Here is a 19,969-nt window from a genome sequence, read left to right on the forward strand (position 1 = left end):
TTCTTTGGGACTACCAAAGGTCTGGTTAGGAAGCCCTCACTTTGATAAGCTTGTTCTTGTTATCTCCAGTTAAATAACAAAGTGGTCTTGAAATGGCTTATTTTCTATATTTGTTTCATTCAGAAAACAAAGGGAGAAAGCTTTGGAGATAGAACATTTCATTTACAAGCTATAATGCAGCTCACCATCGGCAATTCAAAACTATCATTCTGTATATATCAGTATCATTATATCTTGAGAACCTTACTGAAAAATAATATTTGCAGACCTCTGATTTGTAATAGATTGCTCTGAAAGCAAAAATAATACAGCAGCATTTGTTCTTATGGGAGATTTCTGTTCACAGTGTTTATGAGGGAAACATGTTAGACCTTTATAGGATCAATGTTTTAAAAAATTAAATGTCAAATGGGCTCTGGGATTTACAAATGAGATTCTGGCCTAAGACCTAAGTAGTATGGGATCCAGACTGTATCTTTTGGGAAAGAATGGACTAAAAGGAAATTAGAAAACTGACCATTTCTCAGGAAGTTGAGCTAAATATTCTACCATGCATACATGCATGGCAACCTCAGCCACTTTCTCTTGTACTAATAATCCCAGCCCAGTTGTCTAGGACACCTTTAATGAAAGTGATCACTCTAGGCAATGAAGAAGAAACTTTGATGAGGACATGTTAAATATCATGGTCATTTGAAATATTGAATTTGGAGGGAATATCCAGGGCGAAGTATTAAGATGGGGAAGGATGCAGGATATTTCAGTTGAGAGAATCTGCATAATAAATGCAGCTGTAAATTTGTCTGGAGTTAAAAATAGGCAAGAGGAGAAACTGTGAGTAGGATGTAGCTGGCCTTGGCTTTGGGGATAAGAGCTGTCCCTGAAAAACTCTGTGGCACCGCAGCCTTTAGCCCACAGCCTGTGTAAGGTGGGCACTTCATAAATCCATGTTGAATGAATGCATGAGGAAGTCTAAGAGTCAAAATTGCATTTGAAAGCCATTTAAAAAATTAACAGAAGGAGGCTGAGGCAAGAGGATTGCCTGAGCCTAAGGGTTTGAGACTAACCTGGGCAACAAACTGAGACCCAGTCTCTACAAAGGATACAAAAAAAAAAAAAAAAAAAAAGCCAGGCATGGTGATACTCACGTGTAGTCCCAGCTGCTTAGGAGGCTGAGGTGGGAGGATCACTTCAGCCCAAGAGGTAGAGGTTGCAGTGAGCCATGATTGTGACACTGCACTTCAGCCTGGAGACAGAGTAAGACCCCGTCTCAAAAACAACAAAAGTAGTAGACTATTTTTGACCAGTTTTTTGTTTACAGAAAAACTGAACAGAAAGTACAGAGTTTTCATACACTCTCCCCTGCACACAGTTTCCTTATTATATACATTATGTATACATTATATTATTATATGCATATGTGGTACATTTGTTACAATTGAGCCAACATTGATAAGTTGTGATTAACTGAAGTCCATAGTTTCCATTAGGATTCACTCTTCCTGTTGTATGTTCTATGGGTTTGGACAAAGGTATAATGGCATGGATCCATAATTACAGGATCATACAGAGTAGTTTCACTGCCCCCAAATTCCTCTGTGCTCCGCCTCTTCATCCCTCCTTTCTCCCAAGCCAACAGTAATGACTGATCTGTTTACGGTCTGTATAGCTTTGCCTTTCCCAGAATGTCCCATAGCTGGGATCATAGAGTATGTAGCCTTTTCAGATTGACTCCTTTCACTTAGAAATATCTTAGGATCCTTCCATGCTTTTCATGGCTTTATAGCTCACTTCTTTTTAGCTCTGAATAATGTTTCATTGTCTGGATGTACCACAGTTTATTTTTCCATTCAACTGCTGAAGGGCAGTTTCGCTGCATCCAAGGTTTTGGCGATTATAAATAGATGTGGTATAAATATTTGTGTGTGGGTTTTTGTGTGCACATGAATTATTACGGGAGACACATTTTATAGGAAATTTCTTTGCAGCATTTTCTTTGTGTGGATACTTCTGCATATAGAAGGATGAATTTTGTTTCAAAGGAGGGTGTATGGTCATATGCCTTTCACTAAAGACTAACTACAATACATGGAAGCAAATTCCTAAGTCGTCTGCTACCTGCCTAATCTGTGTTATTTTACACAGAAGTTGTTGTATGAGCAAAAGGGGACATTTTTCTTTCAAAGTATAAATGGGGGTTATCACGCCTTATTGCTTCCTTCTATTTCAACTCATTAAGCTAATTACCATTTTCAAAGTAATTAGGCTTAAATTAGTGTCTCAGCCAAACAACCCCAAGCCCAAGCGCACAGGTGGTTTGCTTAGCTGCACCAGATAACACCATAATAAATGTCTGCCTGATCATGATTTATCACGGGAGACAAATTGCTAAAACGGCCCTCGGGTGTCTTATTTTTTGGTTCTGAGTATGACATTTACATATAGGGTGTGGGTTCTGGGAATGTTTATCATTTGAGTTAAAAATTGAGAAACATTGAACATACTCTAGCCCATGGCACTTGTAATCAAATAGCAAATATATGCCTTTGCACAAATGACTTGGGTGTTGTTTTTGCATCAGAAATCATCTCTGCCACCTCCATGGGCAGCTCACTCTGCAGTCCTTCTCCTTCCCCTTTTCGGAACCAAGTACGTGTGAGTACAACCTGGAGTGAAGGGTCTGGCCCTGCAGGGTGTGATCCACCTGCTGGATAGGATGTATTCCAAATCCTATATTTAATTATTTCTACCACAGAGGATGCCTGGGGCCATTGTAGAATATCAGTTGTTGTGGACGTCCTAGTGTGACTAAGAGCCCACCCAAAATTTGATTCCCATGTTGAGACCAGTGACAGCACGCACACACTAAGAGGATATGAAAAGGCTTGTTACTCATATAATGTGGCTTTCTAAGGACAGCAGGTGATATGGTTTGGCTGTGTCCCCACCCAAATCTCATCTTGAATTGTAGTACCCATAATTCCCATGTGTTGTGGGAGGGACCGGTGGGAGATAATGGAATCATGGGGGCGATTCCCCCCCCCCCCCCGCCACTGTTCTCATGGTAATAAATAGGTTTCACAAGATCTGATGGTTTTATGAGGGGGTTTCCCCTTTCGCTTGGCTGGCTCTCTCTCTTGCCTGCCGCCATGATTGTGAGGACTTCCCAGCCACGTGAAACTGTGAGTCAATTAAACCTCTTTTTCTTTGTAAATTACCCAGTCTCGGGAGTGTCTTTATTTGCAATGTGAGAACAGACTAATACAGCAGGTTACTAAACCAGTACAAAAAATAGCTTGAGAGAGCACAGAAAAGAAACGGATTCTGCTTTTATGGTGATTAGGACTTGGGGCTGGGATAAGGGTCTCTTGCATGCAGACAGGGGCTTGCATAGTTCCAACCTCCCACTGGCGGTGAAGGAGGGAGCACCCAGGGTTTCTTATCAGCCTGAGTGGCATGAACAGAAGAGGGAGAGATGAGGCTTGAAAACTCTTGGCACTCAAACGTTAAGAAGTGGAGTCAGGCTCTAATATACCAATCAAAGCCTAGCAGTATACAATGACTTATTAAATTAAATAAGCAGCATATGACTATGTAGAGCCCTGTGGAAACTGTACATTGTATACATCTAGTTTGCTTATCATTGTCTTCTGATTTGAGAGCGGGGTGATAGCTTCCTAATCAGAAAGTCCAGGTTTCAGCTCCTTCTTCAAACTTCAACTTTCCTCTATTTTTTTCTTGCAGAAAATTATAAGCATATGCAGATATGGAATAGTACAGTTAAACCTCCATATGCCCTTCACTCATATTTAACAGTTATTAACTCCTGGCTAATCTTGTTGAATCTATATCCCAGACTCATTTATTCTCGTCCTGCATTCTTTTGAAGAAGACAGCAGCTATCATCTTCTTCACCACCTCCATTTCATCCTCGGGTATTTCAGGATGTATCTCTACAATATTTTTTTTCTCTCTGGTGTACGTTTTACTCCTCTGTGATTCTCCCTGAGTCTATCTACTCATCTGTTCAGGATTTGAGCATTTTGAGTTTTCAATCAGATTTGATTCTTACTTTCTGGTTCTCCCACTTCCCAACTATCTGAACTTGAACAAGTTGCCCTTTTACAGCATTGTTGCTCTACCGCTAAAATGAAGCTAGTGCTATTTACTCACAGGGTTCAGTGTGTTCTAAACAAGATAATATGTAATACAATTCTCTATGTGTAGACAGTGCTCAACAGATGGTAGCAATTATTATTATTATTGTTGTTGCTATTATTTTTTGAGGGGTTATCTGGGGGTGGTATACAATGTTAGTTTTGGGGAAAGAAGGTGAGGACAGGAAGAATGTTGATATTTGTGATGGACAGTTTAGACTTGGGGAATAACTCCTGGTTCTTCCTCTATCGGTGAGGAATATTGATATTCATGTGAGGGATAGTTTAGATTTGGATATTTACCATAAATATTAAAAGAGAATATTCTCATAAAATATCTATATACCTATTTGTTCACATAAGAGGAACATCACTGTTTAGTTTTCCCATCCTTATTTAGTTTTCCTTATTTCCCAATAAGGAAAAATGATAGACTTCTTTATAGCCTTAGGGCCAACACCAGCTGGTGAGAACAACCTTTCAGCTTCTTTCTTCTGGCACCTGCCTCCAAGTGGCTCTCCATCAATGGACCTGGTACTTATAGAATACTTTCTCAGGTCTCCCTGCAGAATTACTTCATGATACCCAGAGGTTCAAATGGCCCCTCTAAATGGCACTCAAGTCAATGAATCTTGGTGTCTATTCTAAGAACACAGCCACAGCCAGTCTTGATTGCATCACGTCTCATGTTGGGATAAAATCCAATTTGTAAGAACATTTACTTCCACCTTGAGAAATTAGCTGCCCATTGAGTAGGGCAACCATCTCCCTTTGCTTTGTGAATATGCATTTTTACATGGAGTCTTTTTCCCCTCCAGGGCAGATCTTGAACCTTCTAGATGAGCTGAGATTGGCTAATGATACCCTCATCTACTTCACATCGGACCAGGGAGCACATGTAGAAGAAGTGTCTTCCAAAGGAGAAATTCATGGTGGAAGTAATGGGATCTATAAAGGTGAGAAATGCTGGGATGGACAAGCTCTGGCCTCTTAGCTCATCTGCTGGTCACTTTTTTCTGATTTTAGAGCTTTTCCATAGTTCTTCTGCTACTTTGCAATAGGTAGTACTTCCTTCTGTCATGGAGACAGTTGGAAGGCCAAAGTGACCATTTCTGTTCTGGTTCCCACAGATTTTAAAAGCCCACATCCTGTGTCAAGACATTAGAATGAGAGTATGTATCTCCAAATGTTAATGCAGCCTCATATAATGTAACTGATTAAAACAAGAATTCCTCTACCCCGTATGTGGATTTCCTGTCACTACTGTAACAAATTGACACAAACTTATGGGCTTAAAACAAATTTATGAACTTAAAATTCTAGAACTCAGAAGTTCAAAATGGATATCTCACTGGTCTGAAATTAAGATGTCTGTAGGGCCTTCTACAAGCTCTTGGAGGGAATCTGTTTCCTTGACTTTTTCAGCTTCTGGGGACTTCCCACTTTCCTTGGCTCATGTCCCCTTCTTCATGCGGAAAGCTAACAATTCACTGTCTTCAAACCTCCCTGTCTGTCTCCGACCTTTGCTTCCGTAATCTCGTCTCCTTCACTTACTCTGACACCCCCGCCTCCCTCTTATAAGGACCCTTGAGATTACATTCAGCCCGCTCGTATAATCCCACATCATCTTCCCATCTCAAGATCATGAACTTAATCTGCAAAGTCTCTTTTGCCATGGGGTGTAACATGTTCACAGGTTCCAGGGATTAGGACGAGGGCATCTTTGGGAGACCATTATTCTGCCTATGTGAACCCACAATAGTATTTTGAGCTGATACTTCTTTTTAAAAAAATTTTTTTTGCAGCATTAGCTGAGCTACTTTCATGATGGGTCGGGCATCATGCTAGTCATTGGAGATATTTGATGAGACCCAGCTACTGGCTTATATAGTGTATACTCTTCCAATATAAGATAGACATATATAATGTCTAATATATACATTTAGATATATCTAATCTACTTAGACATAACTAATGTTTAATGTCTATATACGTTAGACATATCTAATGTCTAATATATACATATCTAATGTCTATCTTATATGACAGGCATTACATGACATACAACGTGGCCCATTTCATAAAGTGATATGATACCTAAAAGGGCGTATTCATGCTGAGGGTTAGGACTCCCCAGCCAACTCTGCGGTGGATATGGGTTGAAGGTACAAGAAGAGATGATGCCTTAACCAAAAGGGAGGGTGAATCACAGTTTACCTGCAAGGTATGAAAGGATGATATAGGGAATGCTTTTATCTATCAATTTGTTTTGGAATATTGATTATCTTCTGTGTATCTTGCATTGAGTCAGACACAACAGTAAATATAAAACATGGTGTCTGCCCTGAAGGAAGTCATGTTGAACTGGTAGGTGGGTGGGTAGATGATGGCTTGAAGCCTGGGAAGACCCAGTGCAATTTGATAAGGGCACTAACACTTGCATGCACAAGATACTAATGGCACAAGGGGAAGGAGAGCCTCACTTGGCTGAGGAGTTCCCAGGAATGTTTGCAAAGGAGATGCAGCTAGAAAGGAGGTCACCAGTGGGTCTGTGCATCTGCTCTCACTCCCCTTCTATCTCTTTCTGCCTTTCCAACCCCTTGCTCTCTTTTGTCATGCTAGAAAGAGGGAGAAGCAGCAAATAGCTTATTCTGCAAACTGCAAGGAGCTCAGTAAGGCCAGATTACACCACACCTGAGGCAAAGAGAAATAGTCCTCTGTAGTCTATCCCTCAGGCTGCAGATAGCTTATGAAGCCTTATACTTCTATTTACATCTCTGTGTGCACATCTGGAGCCCTATGACCGGCTGAGCACCCAGGCGCAGGAACCCTCTCCTACATCTTTTGTTACCTGGCACCTAGCACAAAAAGATGCCTGTTAGGTGCATCTGGCCAACCTTCATAGGCTGCTCAGACCTCCTCCCAGCCCCTTCCTTTAGGTAGTGTTACCTTGCTCAATGCAGGCAGGACACATGATCAATATGTAATGTGGGTTTGATTAATCAACCGGTGTGTTTAATCTGAACAGGATTAACCCCAGTAGGCTATCACTCTTTCAGCCCTTCTCTGTGTGCCATGTTACTTTAAAAGTAGTAAAAAGTGGAAACATGTATTTCTAATATATGAAGACATGGTGTTACCGGGCTGAACTGGGGTCCACTCACCCAACGCAGTAAGGCCAAACATCCACACCGAGGTTTTACAGTGGGAGAAAGGAGGGTGTTTATTTGCAGGGCTACAAGCAAGTAGAATGAGGCATCTCTCACTTAAGATTCCACTTCCCCAATGGTTTGCAAGCAAGGATTTTTAAAGCCTGGGAGGCAGAGGCTACAGGCCAAGTCATAAGTCGGCACATGGAGATTATACATTGCTTAGACCTAAAAAGGCAGGACATCCCAAAGGGGTGCTCGCAGGTCATAGGTGGCTTCAAAGATTCCCTGATTTGCGATTGGTTTAGGAAGTGAAGCTTTGTCTGAAAATTTGGGGTCAGCAAAACCAAACATGGTATCTGGCCTGTGGGCATGGCTTCCTCCAGGCCCCTTGGGAAGAAATTTGGAACAAAGAATGTCAGTCAGAGTTCAGTCCTCAGTTCCTCTTTACCTGGAGCCTAGATGCCAGCAGATGGCATTTGCCATTTGGAAGGGGTCCACTTTCTGAAAAACAACTATGGGACATATGTTAAAGTGTTATCTTTTGTTATTACAGGGAACCAAACATTTTATGGCTGTAACTTCCTTGTCTGTTGTTTTACTCTGTGATCACCTTCTTGCTTATCAGTTGCTCATTTACTTTTCAAAGCCTGCTAGGTGCCTGGAATTTTCTTTGAAGGAACTCAAGATTTTTCTTTCTTTCCCTGCCTGGGAGAGTCCAGCAGGCCTCTAAGAGGGGTCCCTGCTCCATCTCATCGGTGTTTCAGTCTTATTTTCACGAGGCTATAACCTGTGTGGAGAGAGTTGTTTTTATTTCATTTTGTAGATGCCAGCGTCTCTAAAGACTAGAGTTCCGGCCGGGCGCGGTGGCTCAAGCCTGTAATCCCAGCACTTTGGGAGGCCGAGACGGGCGGATCACGAGGTCAGGAGATCGAGACCATCCTGGCTAACACTGTGAAACCCCGTCTCTACTAAAAATAAAATACAAAAAACTAGCCGGGCGAGGTGGCGGCGCCTGTAGTCCCAGCTACTCGGGAGGCTGAGGCAGGAGAATGGCGGAACCCGGAGGCGGAGCTTGCAGTGAGCTGAGATCCGGCCACTGCACTCCAGTCCGGGCGACAGAGCGAGACTCCGTCTCAAAAAAAAAAAAAAAAAAAAAAAAAAAAAAAAAGACTAGAGTTCCAGGCTGCATTCCACGCTGCAGTTCATCCATCCATTCATTCTCTCTCTTAGTGCCTGTTCAGTTCCAAAATAGCTTAGCAGCTGCTGAGGAGGAGAGATGTACATAAATCACAATACTAGAAGTGGTTGGAGAGTAATAGTTACTTAAGAAAGTTACATATGCAAGGCTGTAGAGCCTCAGGGCAGGGAGAGGGGACCCCTGACTGACAATCCGAGGGAGGCTTCATGGGGCAGAGAAGGAGAGGCATCACGTTTTGCATAGATAGTTCACCAGGGTTCAGAGACAGGAGAGGTATAGGTCAGAAAGGGAGCCCCAAGGGTCTTGAATGATGGCTGGGAACCCCGATTTTATCGTACAACCCTGCAAGCATGTCAGGAGCTACTCCATGAATGTCTTTTTTTTTTTAAAGAAATGTATTCGATGTGTTAGAAATGTTTTGCTTGCATGCTAGACATACCATGAATGCGTAACACGATTAATGTCTCAGCCACCGCTCTATTGCAAAGTATTGTCCTTTTGTCAAACTTACTTGCAATCAAGTTCACAGTGAAACGCTGTTAAAATACAGTGCCCTAAAGGAAGATAAGGTTTCCTTCTAGTTATGGGAAGTAGGCTTCTTAGTGTCAAGACATCTTGTTCTCTAAAGCTGCAAACTCAAACACACACCTATGGTTTATGCAGACACAGAAAAATCATAGGATTTAACACCGTTTAAAATAGCATCTTTTTCTAAACAATCATGACTTCTACTATCCATCAAAACCCTTCAATGGGCTTTGCTATTTGAACTTTTTTTTTTTCCTTTTGAGAGAATCTTGCTCTGTCACCCAGGCAGCAGAGCCATCTTAGTATTTGAACTTAATGATTCTCCTGTATTCCCAAGTCAAGTCTGTTTCCCTAGTGAAATCTATAGGCTTCATCAATGACGGGGTAGATAAAGAAAATGTGTATATATATACCATGGAATACTATGAAGCCATAAAAAAGAATGAGATCATGTTTTTGTAACTTAGATGGAGCTGGAGGCTATTATCCTTAGCAAACTAATAATGCAGGAACAGAAAACCAAATACCATGTGTTCTCACTTATAAATGAGAGCTAAATGATGAGAACTTATGAACACATAAAAGGAAACAACAAAGACTGGGGTCCGTTTGAGCCGGGAGGGTGGGAGGAGGGAAAGGAGCAGAAAAGATCACTATTGGGTACTAGGCTAAATACCTGTGTGATTAAATAATTTGTACACCAACCCCCATGACATGAGTTTACCTGTCTAACAAAGCAACCTTCACGTGAATCCCCAAGTCTAAAATAAAGTTAAACATAAATAAATAAATAAAATATACCAGACTTCCTGTTAAAAAAAAAAAATCATCCTTCCATTAAATTCAGCAGGTTATTCCTTTTAATAAGAGGTACATTACATGTCTACCGCAGTCTACATTTAAAAAACAATTATTTAATATTCCAGGGGTGAGGGAGTAATAACAGGACTGTTTCATGTTTTTAAGGAAATGACTTTGCAATATGATTCTTCTGTTTAGATTTGGATTGGGTAAATTTTGTCTTTGTCAAAATGTTCTAGCATAAAGGGAAATTGGGAAATAAGGGTAGGGTCAAATGTATACTTTGGGTATAATTCTGTTCAAAGTTTAGAAATCTTGGCAATAAGTCCTTTATAGAGTAGTTGCTAAAATATTTCCCTCCGAGATCCTTCTAAAATAAATTTTCTTGTATTGTCCACATGCTTTGAATGATCGTGTCAACCTAATAAAACCAATTTTCTAAGGAATAATTTATCTTCCTATTTAATAATTGAGAAATCATTGTCTCCATTAGGGCTTCCAGTTAATTTGACTGTGTTCCCATATCATGTGATTATTATTTTCACAGACAGCAAGATAAATAAGTAAACCACTGAACATCCCATAGCCTGTGACCCTTTGTAGCTGTTAAATGTAAAATTTTCCATCAGGGCTATTGACATTTGAAAATATTCACATTGCTTCTTTGGAACCTTAGGAGTAGAAAACATTACTTGAAACTAATAGAGGATTTAAGATTTCTACACAATCCTTAACTCTTTCTAGGGAATTTAGTTGATGGCTCTCAATGTATGTTCCTGCACCCTGGACAGGCATTGGATCTATTTGGATCAGCCTGGTGGGTGAGTCTTGAGAAGACACTTCATTCTGCACTTGCATCTGTGTCAAGGCAGTAGAACAGAAAGGAGTTCAAGCTGAGAATCCTGAAAATTGCAGTTCTCTTATTGAAGAAGCGAGTGACCCCACCCCTAGCTTCACTTGTCTAAATCAGGGTTCTAAGCCTTTGAGCCTCTCTTTGCAAACGGAGTTGCAAATGAATTCATGGAAGTTTCTTCTCAACCTTCACTGCAGCTGCTTCTTACCTGATCCACCTCTCAATGTTGGAGACCTCCAGGGCTCTGTCCTGGGCCCCCTTCCCTTCTTTATCTTCACACTTGCCCTACCTGATGTCATCCAAATCCAGGACCTCATATGACATCCAACTGCAGGGCATCCCACATACAGAGCCAGGACCCTGCTGTGGAGGTCCACATTGCTATGTCCAGCTGCCCACTTGCCACACGACCTGGAAGCTCAGTAGGCATGTCATCTCGGAAAGATGCAAGCTAGACATCAAATGCAAGCTAGCCCAAGCCCACACATCCCCATATCTGCATGATCTTATTGAATGCTTTACCCAGTGACTGAACCTCAGTGCTACGATGTTTGCTGGTTGTGGGCTTGTTTTATTTTGCCTCTCTTTAACCCTATGTATCCCATATTTTGGAATCACATCCTATTCACTTTATTTTCTAAGTTTATCTGACATTGGTCCTCTTTTGTCAGTTGTATCAATTTTCCATCTTGTCCAGGCCACTGTGGTCTGCCCTATGGACTTCTCCAGTGTGCTTCTTGGTGGTCTCCCTAATTCTTTGTTCTCACAAAATTCCATTCTGCACCCAGACACTGGAGTGAGATTTCATAAACATAATGTCAGTGTACTATATTGAATTTCTAAGGACTGATGTAACCATTAGTACCACAAACTAGGTGGCTTAAAAGCAGCAGAAAGTTGTTTTCTCTCAGTTCTGGGGGCCAGGAGTCTGAAAGCAAGGTGCTGGAAGTCCTGGGATCGCAACAAAACCTCTAGGGGAGAATCCTTTGTTGTTCTGCCATTAATTCTTAACCTTCCTTGACTTGTAGATGTATCAGTCCGATCTCTGCCTCCACCTTCACATGGTTTTTTTCCTTTCTTCAAACACTCTAGTATCAACCAGGCATGGTGGCTCACACCTGTAATCCTAGCACTTTGGGAGGCTGAGATGGGAGGATCACTTGAGCTCAGGAGGTCAAGGCTGCAGTGAGCTATGATTGCACCACTGCACTCCAGCCTGGGCAACAAACAAACGAACAGAACAAAAAACCACTCCAATATCTTCCCGTCCACTGAAAATACAATGTGATGTCTGCACCCCAGCTGTACAGTTTTCTCATCCTCTCTTCCTGGCTTTTCCTGGGTCCCCCAACCCCTTCATCCTGTTCCCACCTTAGCGTCTTTGTGTTGGAAACTCATACCTGTTTATTATTTTATTTGCTCATAGTCCTTCTCCCATGGAAGCTGGGATCTGGGCTGCCTCATTCACCACTGTGTCCTAGTGCCTTGAATAACCGTGGAGTAGGCATTCAATAAGAACTTACTAAATGAATAGGGATATGGTTTGGCTGTGTCCCCATCAAAATCTCATCTTGAATTGTAGCTCCCATAATCCCCACATGTCGTGGGAGGCACCCAGTTAGAGGTAATTGAATCATGGGGACGGGTCTTTCCTGTGCTGTTCTCATGATAGTGAATAAGTCTCATGAGAGCTGATGATTTTATAAAGGGCAGTTCCCCTTCACATGCTGTCTTGCCTGATGCCATGTAAGACGTGCCTTTGCTTCTCCCTCACCTCCCACCATGATTGTGAGGCCCCCTAGCCATGTGGAACTGTGAGTCCGTTAAAACTTTTTCTGTATAAATTACCTAGTCTCGGGTATTTCTTCATAGAAGTATGAAAATTGACTAATACAAATAGTGATCACTTCTTAGATTTCTCTTCCTTCTGTTTCCTTCTCTCCCTATTTCTTCCCTTTCTCCTAAAATATCATCCTTTACATGGGACCAGAATAACTTCCTTAAGATATTCTTTTAGTTGAGTTTAGAGTTTGTGTTTTCCTCATACTACAAGATTTCCTGTATTCTCAGAACAGAACAGTTAAACTCCAATGTCTGGCTTCATTTCCATCCCTTTCCCAAGTCAAGTCACCCTGAAGGAGGCTCTTCCTCCCTCCCTTTTTCTCTGCCTACAGGCAAGTAATAAATGTCAATGGAATGGATAAATTAACTCTATAGATGGCTTCTGCAGAAGTATGGGGGTGGGGGATCATATTTTCCAGAGTGTTCAAGAATATAGACTTTTTTTTCATGTGCAGAGAAATGCTTTTAAAATTCCCTGATGGCTGCATGGAAGGCACTGCTCTTCAGGCATTTTTTCCTTACCCTAAGGCCAAATTCCAAACACGCGGCTTGAGTCCATGTCACTTATGAGTTGCTTCTTACAGTCACTGATTTTGACATCTCTTTCCCTCATTCAATAATGCAGCTTTCAGAGAGCAATTGATACTTTTATTGTGAGAAAAAAATAGTAGCGACTGACTCTGGTAGATTATTACAATGTTCAAATGATGTTGGCAAACATTGTCATTGGCTTCCCAAGAGTAGGTAAAGCTGCCCCTTCATGCTAGTGTCAGTATTTAGTCCTCCAGCAGATATCCACAGCCTTTTCACCTTTGAAAGAAGATCACATTAGTCTCGTTTATATATTCATGCATTTGGTTGAATTTGACTGACATGCATTTATATATTGATTCTATAGAGCATGCCAGGCACAGGGCTAGCTGATAGGGTATAAAGGCAAGAAATAAACGGCCTCCGACTGCTACTAATTTACATTCTACTAGAAGCTAGTAGCTTAAATTCTACTAAAAGACATAATGCCTCTAAATTCTACTAGAATTCTACTAGGTTTTAGGATAGAGATATAAGAGACTGCTTCAGTGTAATATACTGGTAAGGGAACTGTTAAAGTATGGTAAAGGCAGTTAGCCCAACTTGGGAATTGAGAGAACCTTCCAGGAGGAGCTGACATTTTGCAGGTTGACGTTTTGCATTGTTGGCTAGGAGAGGACAGGTGGGAAGTACGCAGTGGGCGGGTGTGAAATACTTATGGGGAGTGAAAACGCAGCTCAGTATTTCTAGGGATGAAAGTGTAGCAGGGCGCAGTGGCTCATACCTGTAATTTCATCACTTTGGGAGGCCAAAGCAGGAGGATCCCTTGAGCCCAGGAATTCTAGAGCAGTCTGAGCAACATAGTTAGACCTCATCTCTTAAAAAAAAAAAAAAATTAAAAATTAGTCAGATGTGATGGCATGTGCTTGTAGTCCAGCTACTCCAGAGGCTGAGATGGGAGGATCAGTGGAGCCTGGGAGGTGGAGGCTGCAGTGAGACTTGATTGCACCACTGCACTCCCGCCTGACTGACAAAGTGAGATCCTGTCTCAAAAAAAAGTGTGAGCAGGGACTGACAGTGTCAGGTGATGGAGATTTGGTATCATGTCCGGGCACTGAGCTCTGCCTTGCGGGTTATCTGAGCTGGGAGCAAGGACCAGACAGATGGGTTAACATTAGCAAACACCCTGAAAATGGAAGGGCCATTTGGAATGATTGAGACTGTCCACTTCAACAGAGTATGCAACTGCTGGATCACCACCGTCTCAGGCATTGCCATAAGCAGAGTGATTTGATTGCATTGGCCTCAGTTGACAAAATGTATGACCTTAATACTACACAGTTAAATGTGGCAGAGCTTGCACATGTTGTTGAAAAAGTCACATGGACAGACAGGAGATTGTGATCCCGTAATGGGAGGCTTGAATTTCTCACTTTTGAGATGGGCAAGATTGAAGTTGTGTGGTCGAGCATGCTCTGCAGGAGAGAAAGGTTGGGATTCTGGAACAGCAAAGAGGTGTGAGAAGGATGTGGCCGCGGTGGGTAAACTGGGCTCTGTGAGGGCAGGGAGTGGGCATAGCTCATGCTTATGGGCTCATTTTCTTTGATGACATTCAGGGAGAGTTTCTCTTTTGATAGTCAAAGGTCAAGCTGTTTAGTATATGACTCTGGTGGAGAACATTTTAGGAATGTAATGTATTAGGGAAATGAGCATGTAGCAAAATAGAGACCAGAAAAGGTTAGAAATAGGAGTTTGTAATCACATTCACCTGTAGGCTTCTGTTTTTTTCCCACAGCAATACTCTTCATTGATTAATTCATTATTTCATTTGTTACACAAAATATATTGAGTACCATCTATTTGGAAGGGATTACACTGTTCAGTTGATTTAACAATGCATTGGACCGTTTGTTCTCAAATACTGTTGATCCTGTTGGAATGAGACATGCATAGAATTGGTTGTCATATGTCCCATAAACTTGAACTTGAAAAATACTGTGGAAATTGAAAGTAGGAAAATAATACCTGATCATAGAAGGCTTAATGAAATCGGAGAGGCTTGTTGTCTAGGCTTTTAAGGAGTTTTGTAAATGATTTGGGTGTGGGGGCTGTATTAGTCAGGGTTGTCTAGAGGGACAGGACTAATAAGATAGATGTCTGTATGAAAGGGAGTTTATTAGGAGAATTGACTCACACAATCACAAGGTGAAGGCCCACAATGGGCTGTGTGCAAGCTGAGGAGCCAGGAAGCCAGTCCGAGTTCCAAAACCTCAAAAGTAGGGAAGCTGATGATAGTGCAGCCTTCAGTCTGTGGTCGAAGGTCCGAGAGCCCCTGGCAAATCACTGGTGTAAGCCCAGGAATCCAAAAGCTGAAGCACTTGGAGTCTGATGTTTGAGGACAGGAAGCATCCAGCATGGGAGAAAGATGAAGGCTGGAAGACTCAGCCAGTCTAGTACTTCCACGTTCTTCTGCCTGCTTTATTCTAGCCACGTGGGCAGCTGATTAGATGGTACCCACCCAGATTGAGGGTGGGTCTGCCTCTCCCAGCCCACTGACTCAAATATTAATCTCTTTTGGCAACACCTTCACAGACACAGCCAGGAACAGTACTTTACATCCTTCAATCCAATCAAGTTGACACTCAATATTAACCATCCCAGGGTCAAATCCTAGCAGAGCAACCATCAAGAGGGAGCGGCAGAACTTTCCAGAGAGCAGAGGATGAGCTGTTGACCAGGACATTTTCATGGGACTCAGCTCAACCAAGGTGTGATGTTGGAAAGGTGGACCCCAGTCAGGACATGCTTAGCTTCACATTCCAGAGTAAGATGTATTTTTCAGTTTTTCATTCTTTCGGACAATATTAAGTAGGAGTTCAATTAAGTAACAAGAAAAATGTTAGTAGACGTTGCTGTGACACTTCCCCCTGATACTGATGGATTTAATATTACGGAGTAAGGTCCAAGTTGGTGTGCTCACCCCACCCCCAAAAAATCAAAATTTAGTAAATTAGAACAGGACTGGCCTAGCTGTAGCATGTGGGCCTAATGCAAACCAGCCCTTGATTTTCTAAATAAGTTTTATTGAAACCCAGCCATGCTCATTTGTGAATGTCTTATTCCTGGCTGCTTCTTAATTACAACAACAGAGTTGAGTAGTTGAGAAAGCCACCAAAAGAGCCTGAAATATTTACTATCTGGCTCTTTAGAGAAAAAGTTTGCCAACCCTTGACTCAGATTCCTTAGCAGTTGGATGTATTGCTTGAGGAGTCATTCTTAATCATTTGAGCTGTGTCAATTAATTTTAAGGATATTTTTCAATTCTTGACCTGTTGTTTAACAACTGATATCACCAGGCTCCTTATTTTTGCCCTCGTAATAGGTGGGTAATACATTGGTGGAACCTGAAAAATATTGTTATATTTCCCATCTGCAATTCATGGGTTTTAGTCTTTGGCATGAATAAATCAAGGAGAGTGTAAAATGTAGCATCTTGTGTGAGAAAACATTTCGCGTGAATTATCGTCACACACTTCAATGGGGTTTGCCTCAATTCAGAGAATTAGTGTTATCTCGGATGGGAAGATTTGAGGAGAAAAATGAAAAACAGAATATTTCATAAAACTCTGCCCAGATCAAGCATAAGAATGACTAGCATATGCTCTTGCCATTAAAAGTGATTTGACCTGCTGTGTGGGAGCATTCAGAAGGACAAAAATAGAAGCCTGGTTTGCAAACAGCTGTTTCTAACAAGAGTCTTAGAGTAAATTGTAGAAGAATCCTTGCTATGCTTGCCTAGAGAGATTGAGTAACTCAGTCATCATCCTTCTGTGATGAGAACATCATCACAACATGCCATCAGGATGTTAAAAGTGTGAGTTGGACAATTACTCTACCAAATTTTAAACTTAGACTATGGCTTTTTCTCTGCTTATAAATTTTCAGAAAAAATAATTCATACTCCTTCACCTGTTTTTTTTTTTTTTTTCTTTCCCCCATATCCTATTCTCCAACTTTTCTAAGTTAATTTCTCCTTCAAAACCCAAGTCAAAATCTATTGGTACAGGGCAGGTTTGCCCAGGTAAAAGACATTTCTTTTGATTTTTGTTGGTACTTAATCAGAGGTATCTGTGGGCATATCTTTTGTTTGTTTGTTTGTTTGTTTGTTTGAGGCAGGGTTTCACTTTGTCACCCAAGCTAGAGTGCAGTGGCATGATCACAGCTCACTACGGCCTCAATCTCCTAGGCTTACTCAATCCTCCTGCCTCATCCTTCCATGTAGCATGCACCACCATGCCTGGCTAGCTTTTTTATTTCTTATTTTTTGTAGAGACTGGGTCTCACTATGTTGCCCAGGTCTCAAACCCCGACCTCAAGTGACCCTCCTACCTCAGTCTCCCAAAGTGTTGGGATTACAGGTGTGAGCCACTGTGCCTGGCCTGTGGATATATCTGAGCTGTCTTTTGAGACTTTTAATTTCTGTAGGGCAAGGTTCCTGTTCACTGTGTTCTCTCTGGGATTCTGTTGGCTTACAATCACAGTTCTCAGTGGGTATTATCTGAGCTATCTTTTGAGGCTGTGAGTTTCTGTAGGGCGTAATCTCCATGATATACCTTTGTGTCCCATTTGGGGATGTGAAAATCAGTAAAGCCTAGCATTTGGCAGGATAGGTTCTAGAACTACACCTAATACCATCAATTACTGGCTGTGTAACCTTTGCCAAAGTTTCCTTGGCTGTGCAATGGGTTACTTGCCTTGCAGAGTGATGGTGAGAATCAAGAGTTATATTGAAGTCATGAGTTTGAATGGTTTGGGGGACATGTGAAACTCCATCATTAGTCCTGATCATAGCAAGTCATTGCTTATTAAATGTCTGCTGAATGAATGAAGCATCCCGTGTCCACCCTCTGAGTTCCTCTGAACTCTGCTCAATGATAATGTGAGTGGTGCCTGGGAGAGCAGATTTCGGTGCTTTTTCAGCCTGACAGACACATTTGGCGCATCTCATTTTCAACGCAATATCGCAGGAGGAAGGAGACTGAAAGCTACACCATCTGACAAGCAAGGGCACTTGCTCATCAACACATGCCTGCAAATGTGTGATCATGCTTCCTCCAACATGTTTTTCCATAGACAGTATGTGCTCAGATGTGTTCATCATCTGTTAAAAAAATTTTAAAACATTTTTTTCCCATGACTGTTGTAAAAACTCTCCCTTTATAGCTTTAGAAAATTGCACAAGATTATGTTTATGGATACATTTCTTTAGGACCTGAATATAGACTCAGAACTATTAATACAAGATGGGAATCTCGTGATGTTCCACATAGTGGGTTCAGAGCTTCCAACAGAGCGTTTCTCGAGTGTGACAATTTGTTAACACTAGCTGCAGACGAAACCATGCCTGGTGCTACCATTCAGGTGGTCAGTAGGTGGCTAGATCTAGGGGCTACAGGCACATAGTCCCGTGCCTGCAGTAGAGGTGCTCTGTGCATCTTACCTGAGCAGAGGTAAGCCACTTCTTTGCACCCAGACAGAAGTGTTGCCACCAGGTGGCCGTTTGTGGCTTGGAGCTCCTTTGGGGATCTGGAATCTCTGGCAGGCTGTGATATTTCCGGGGCCTCTGCAGGAGATTTGTTTTATTTTGTTTTGTTTTCAACGTGGTTATACATCAAGCCATGTTCTTATAAGATGTCTCTTCCATCATCTGGAGTTCTGGGATATTCGCAAATTCCTCAGAGGGAAATAGATCACTGGCACTTGGGTTGTAAAATACACAGACCTTGGATGCGCCTGTGGATTTTTGTGAAACTGTGTGCTTGGTTTTCTGTTTTTTAAGACATGTTGTCTCTCTGTCACCCAGGCTGGAATGCAGGGGCACAATCATAGCTCACTGCAGCCTCAAACTCCCAGGTTCAAGCAGTACCCCCCACTCAGCCTCCTGAGTAGCTGGGACTACAGGTGTGTGCCACCACACCTGGCTAATTTTTTTAATTAATTTTTTTGTTTTGTTTTGTTTTGTAGAGATGGCATCTCACCACGGTGCCGAGACTGGTCTTGAACTCCTGGTCTCAAGCAACCCACCTGCCTAGGCCTCTCAAAGTGCTGGAATTACAGGCATGAGCCACTGCACCCAGCCTCTATCTGCTGTTTAAGGGCCGTGTTTTTCAGCCACTCTCTCACATGGCTCTACAGCCAGATGCATCCCTTGGCTTCCCCTGGTGAGCCCTAGTAAACCATCCTCAGACATTGCCTTTCACCTTAAAGATGATGCACAGATCAACTCCTGGGAGGGTACGAAATTTGCTCGGTGCCTCAATCCTTAATTCTACTGTTCAGATGTATCTTTCTGAGTTTCGACATAGGCTGTAGAAACTAAATGTGGTTTACAAATATGGTGTGATCCTCTTCTCTCAGGACATAGACAACTTGGCACCAGTGCTCTTGCTGCAAAGATAAAGTGATACCAGAGAACTGTTTAAATTCACAGGCTTTGGAGTCAGTCAGACAAACCTGGATTTGTATCTGTAACTCTACTGCTTACTAAATAAGTGACCGTCAGCACATAACTGAAGATCTCTCAGCCTCAGATTGTACAACTATTTTATATATATATATATATATAAAGTATGAAAATGTTATGAATGAGTTTAGATTGATGGAGAATTACAAAGGTAGTACAGAGGTCTATTTTTCACCCAGCTATCTGCAATCTTACCATCCTACACAGCTATGGTGTCTTTGTCAAAATTAACCTTCCCATGTTACCAGCTTTCCCATTAATGCCCTTTCTCTGTTTCAGAATCCAATACACAATGCCACGTTGCATCTAGAAGATTAACTTTGAGAGGGTGCTTTTTCCTGATTTTAATAGTTTGGTTTTTGTTCCCATTTATTTATGCTGTTT

At 41.8% G+C, this 19,969-nt stretch overlaps 1 protein-coding gene across 1 annotated transcript in view; it reads left to right on the forward strand.

Moving 5' to 3' along the window:
* STS (steroid sulfatase) overlaps positions 1-19,969 on the forward strand; it is a 207,726-nt gene that overhangs the window by 154,596 nt on the left and 33,161 nt on the right. The window contains 1 exon segment of the mRNA XM_033201712.1: positions 4,976-5,113. Coding sequence (XP_033057603.1) covers positions 4,976-5,113 — 138 coding nt within the window.

This window comes from Trachypithecus francoisi, unplaced genomic scaffold (genome assembly GCF_009764315.1).
Source record: "Trachypithecus francoisi isolate TF-2019V2 unplaced genomic scaffold, Tfra_2.0 Lachesis_group6, whole genome shotgun sequence".
NCBI classification, from domain to species: Eukaryota; Metazoa; Chordata; class Mammalia; order Primates; family Cercopithecidae; genus Trachypithecus; species Trachypithecus francoisi.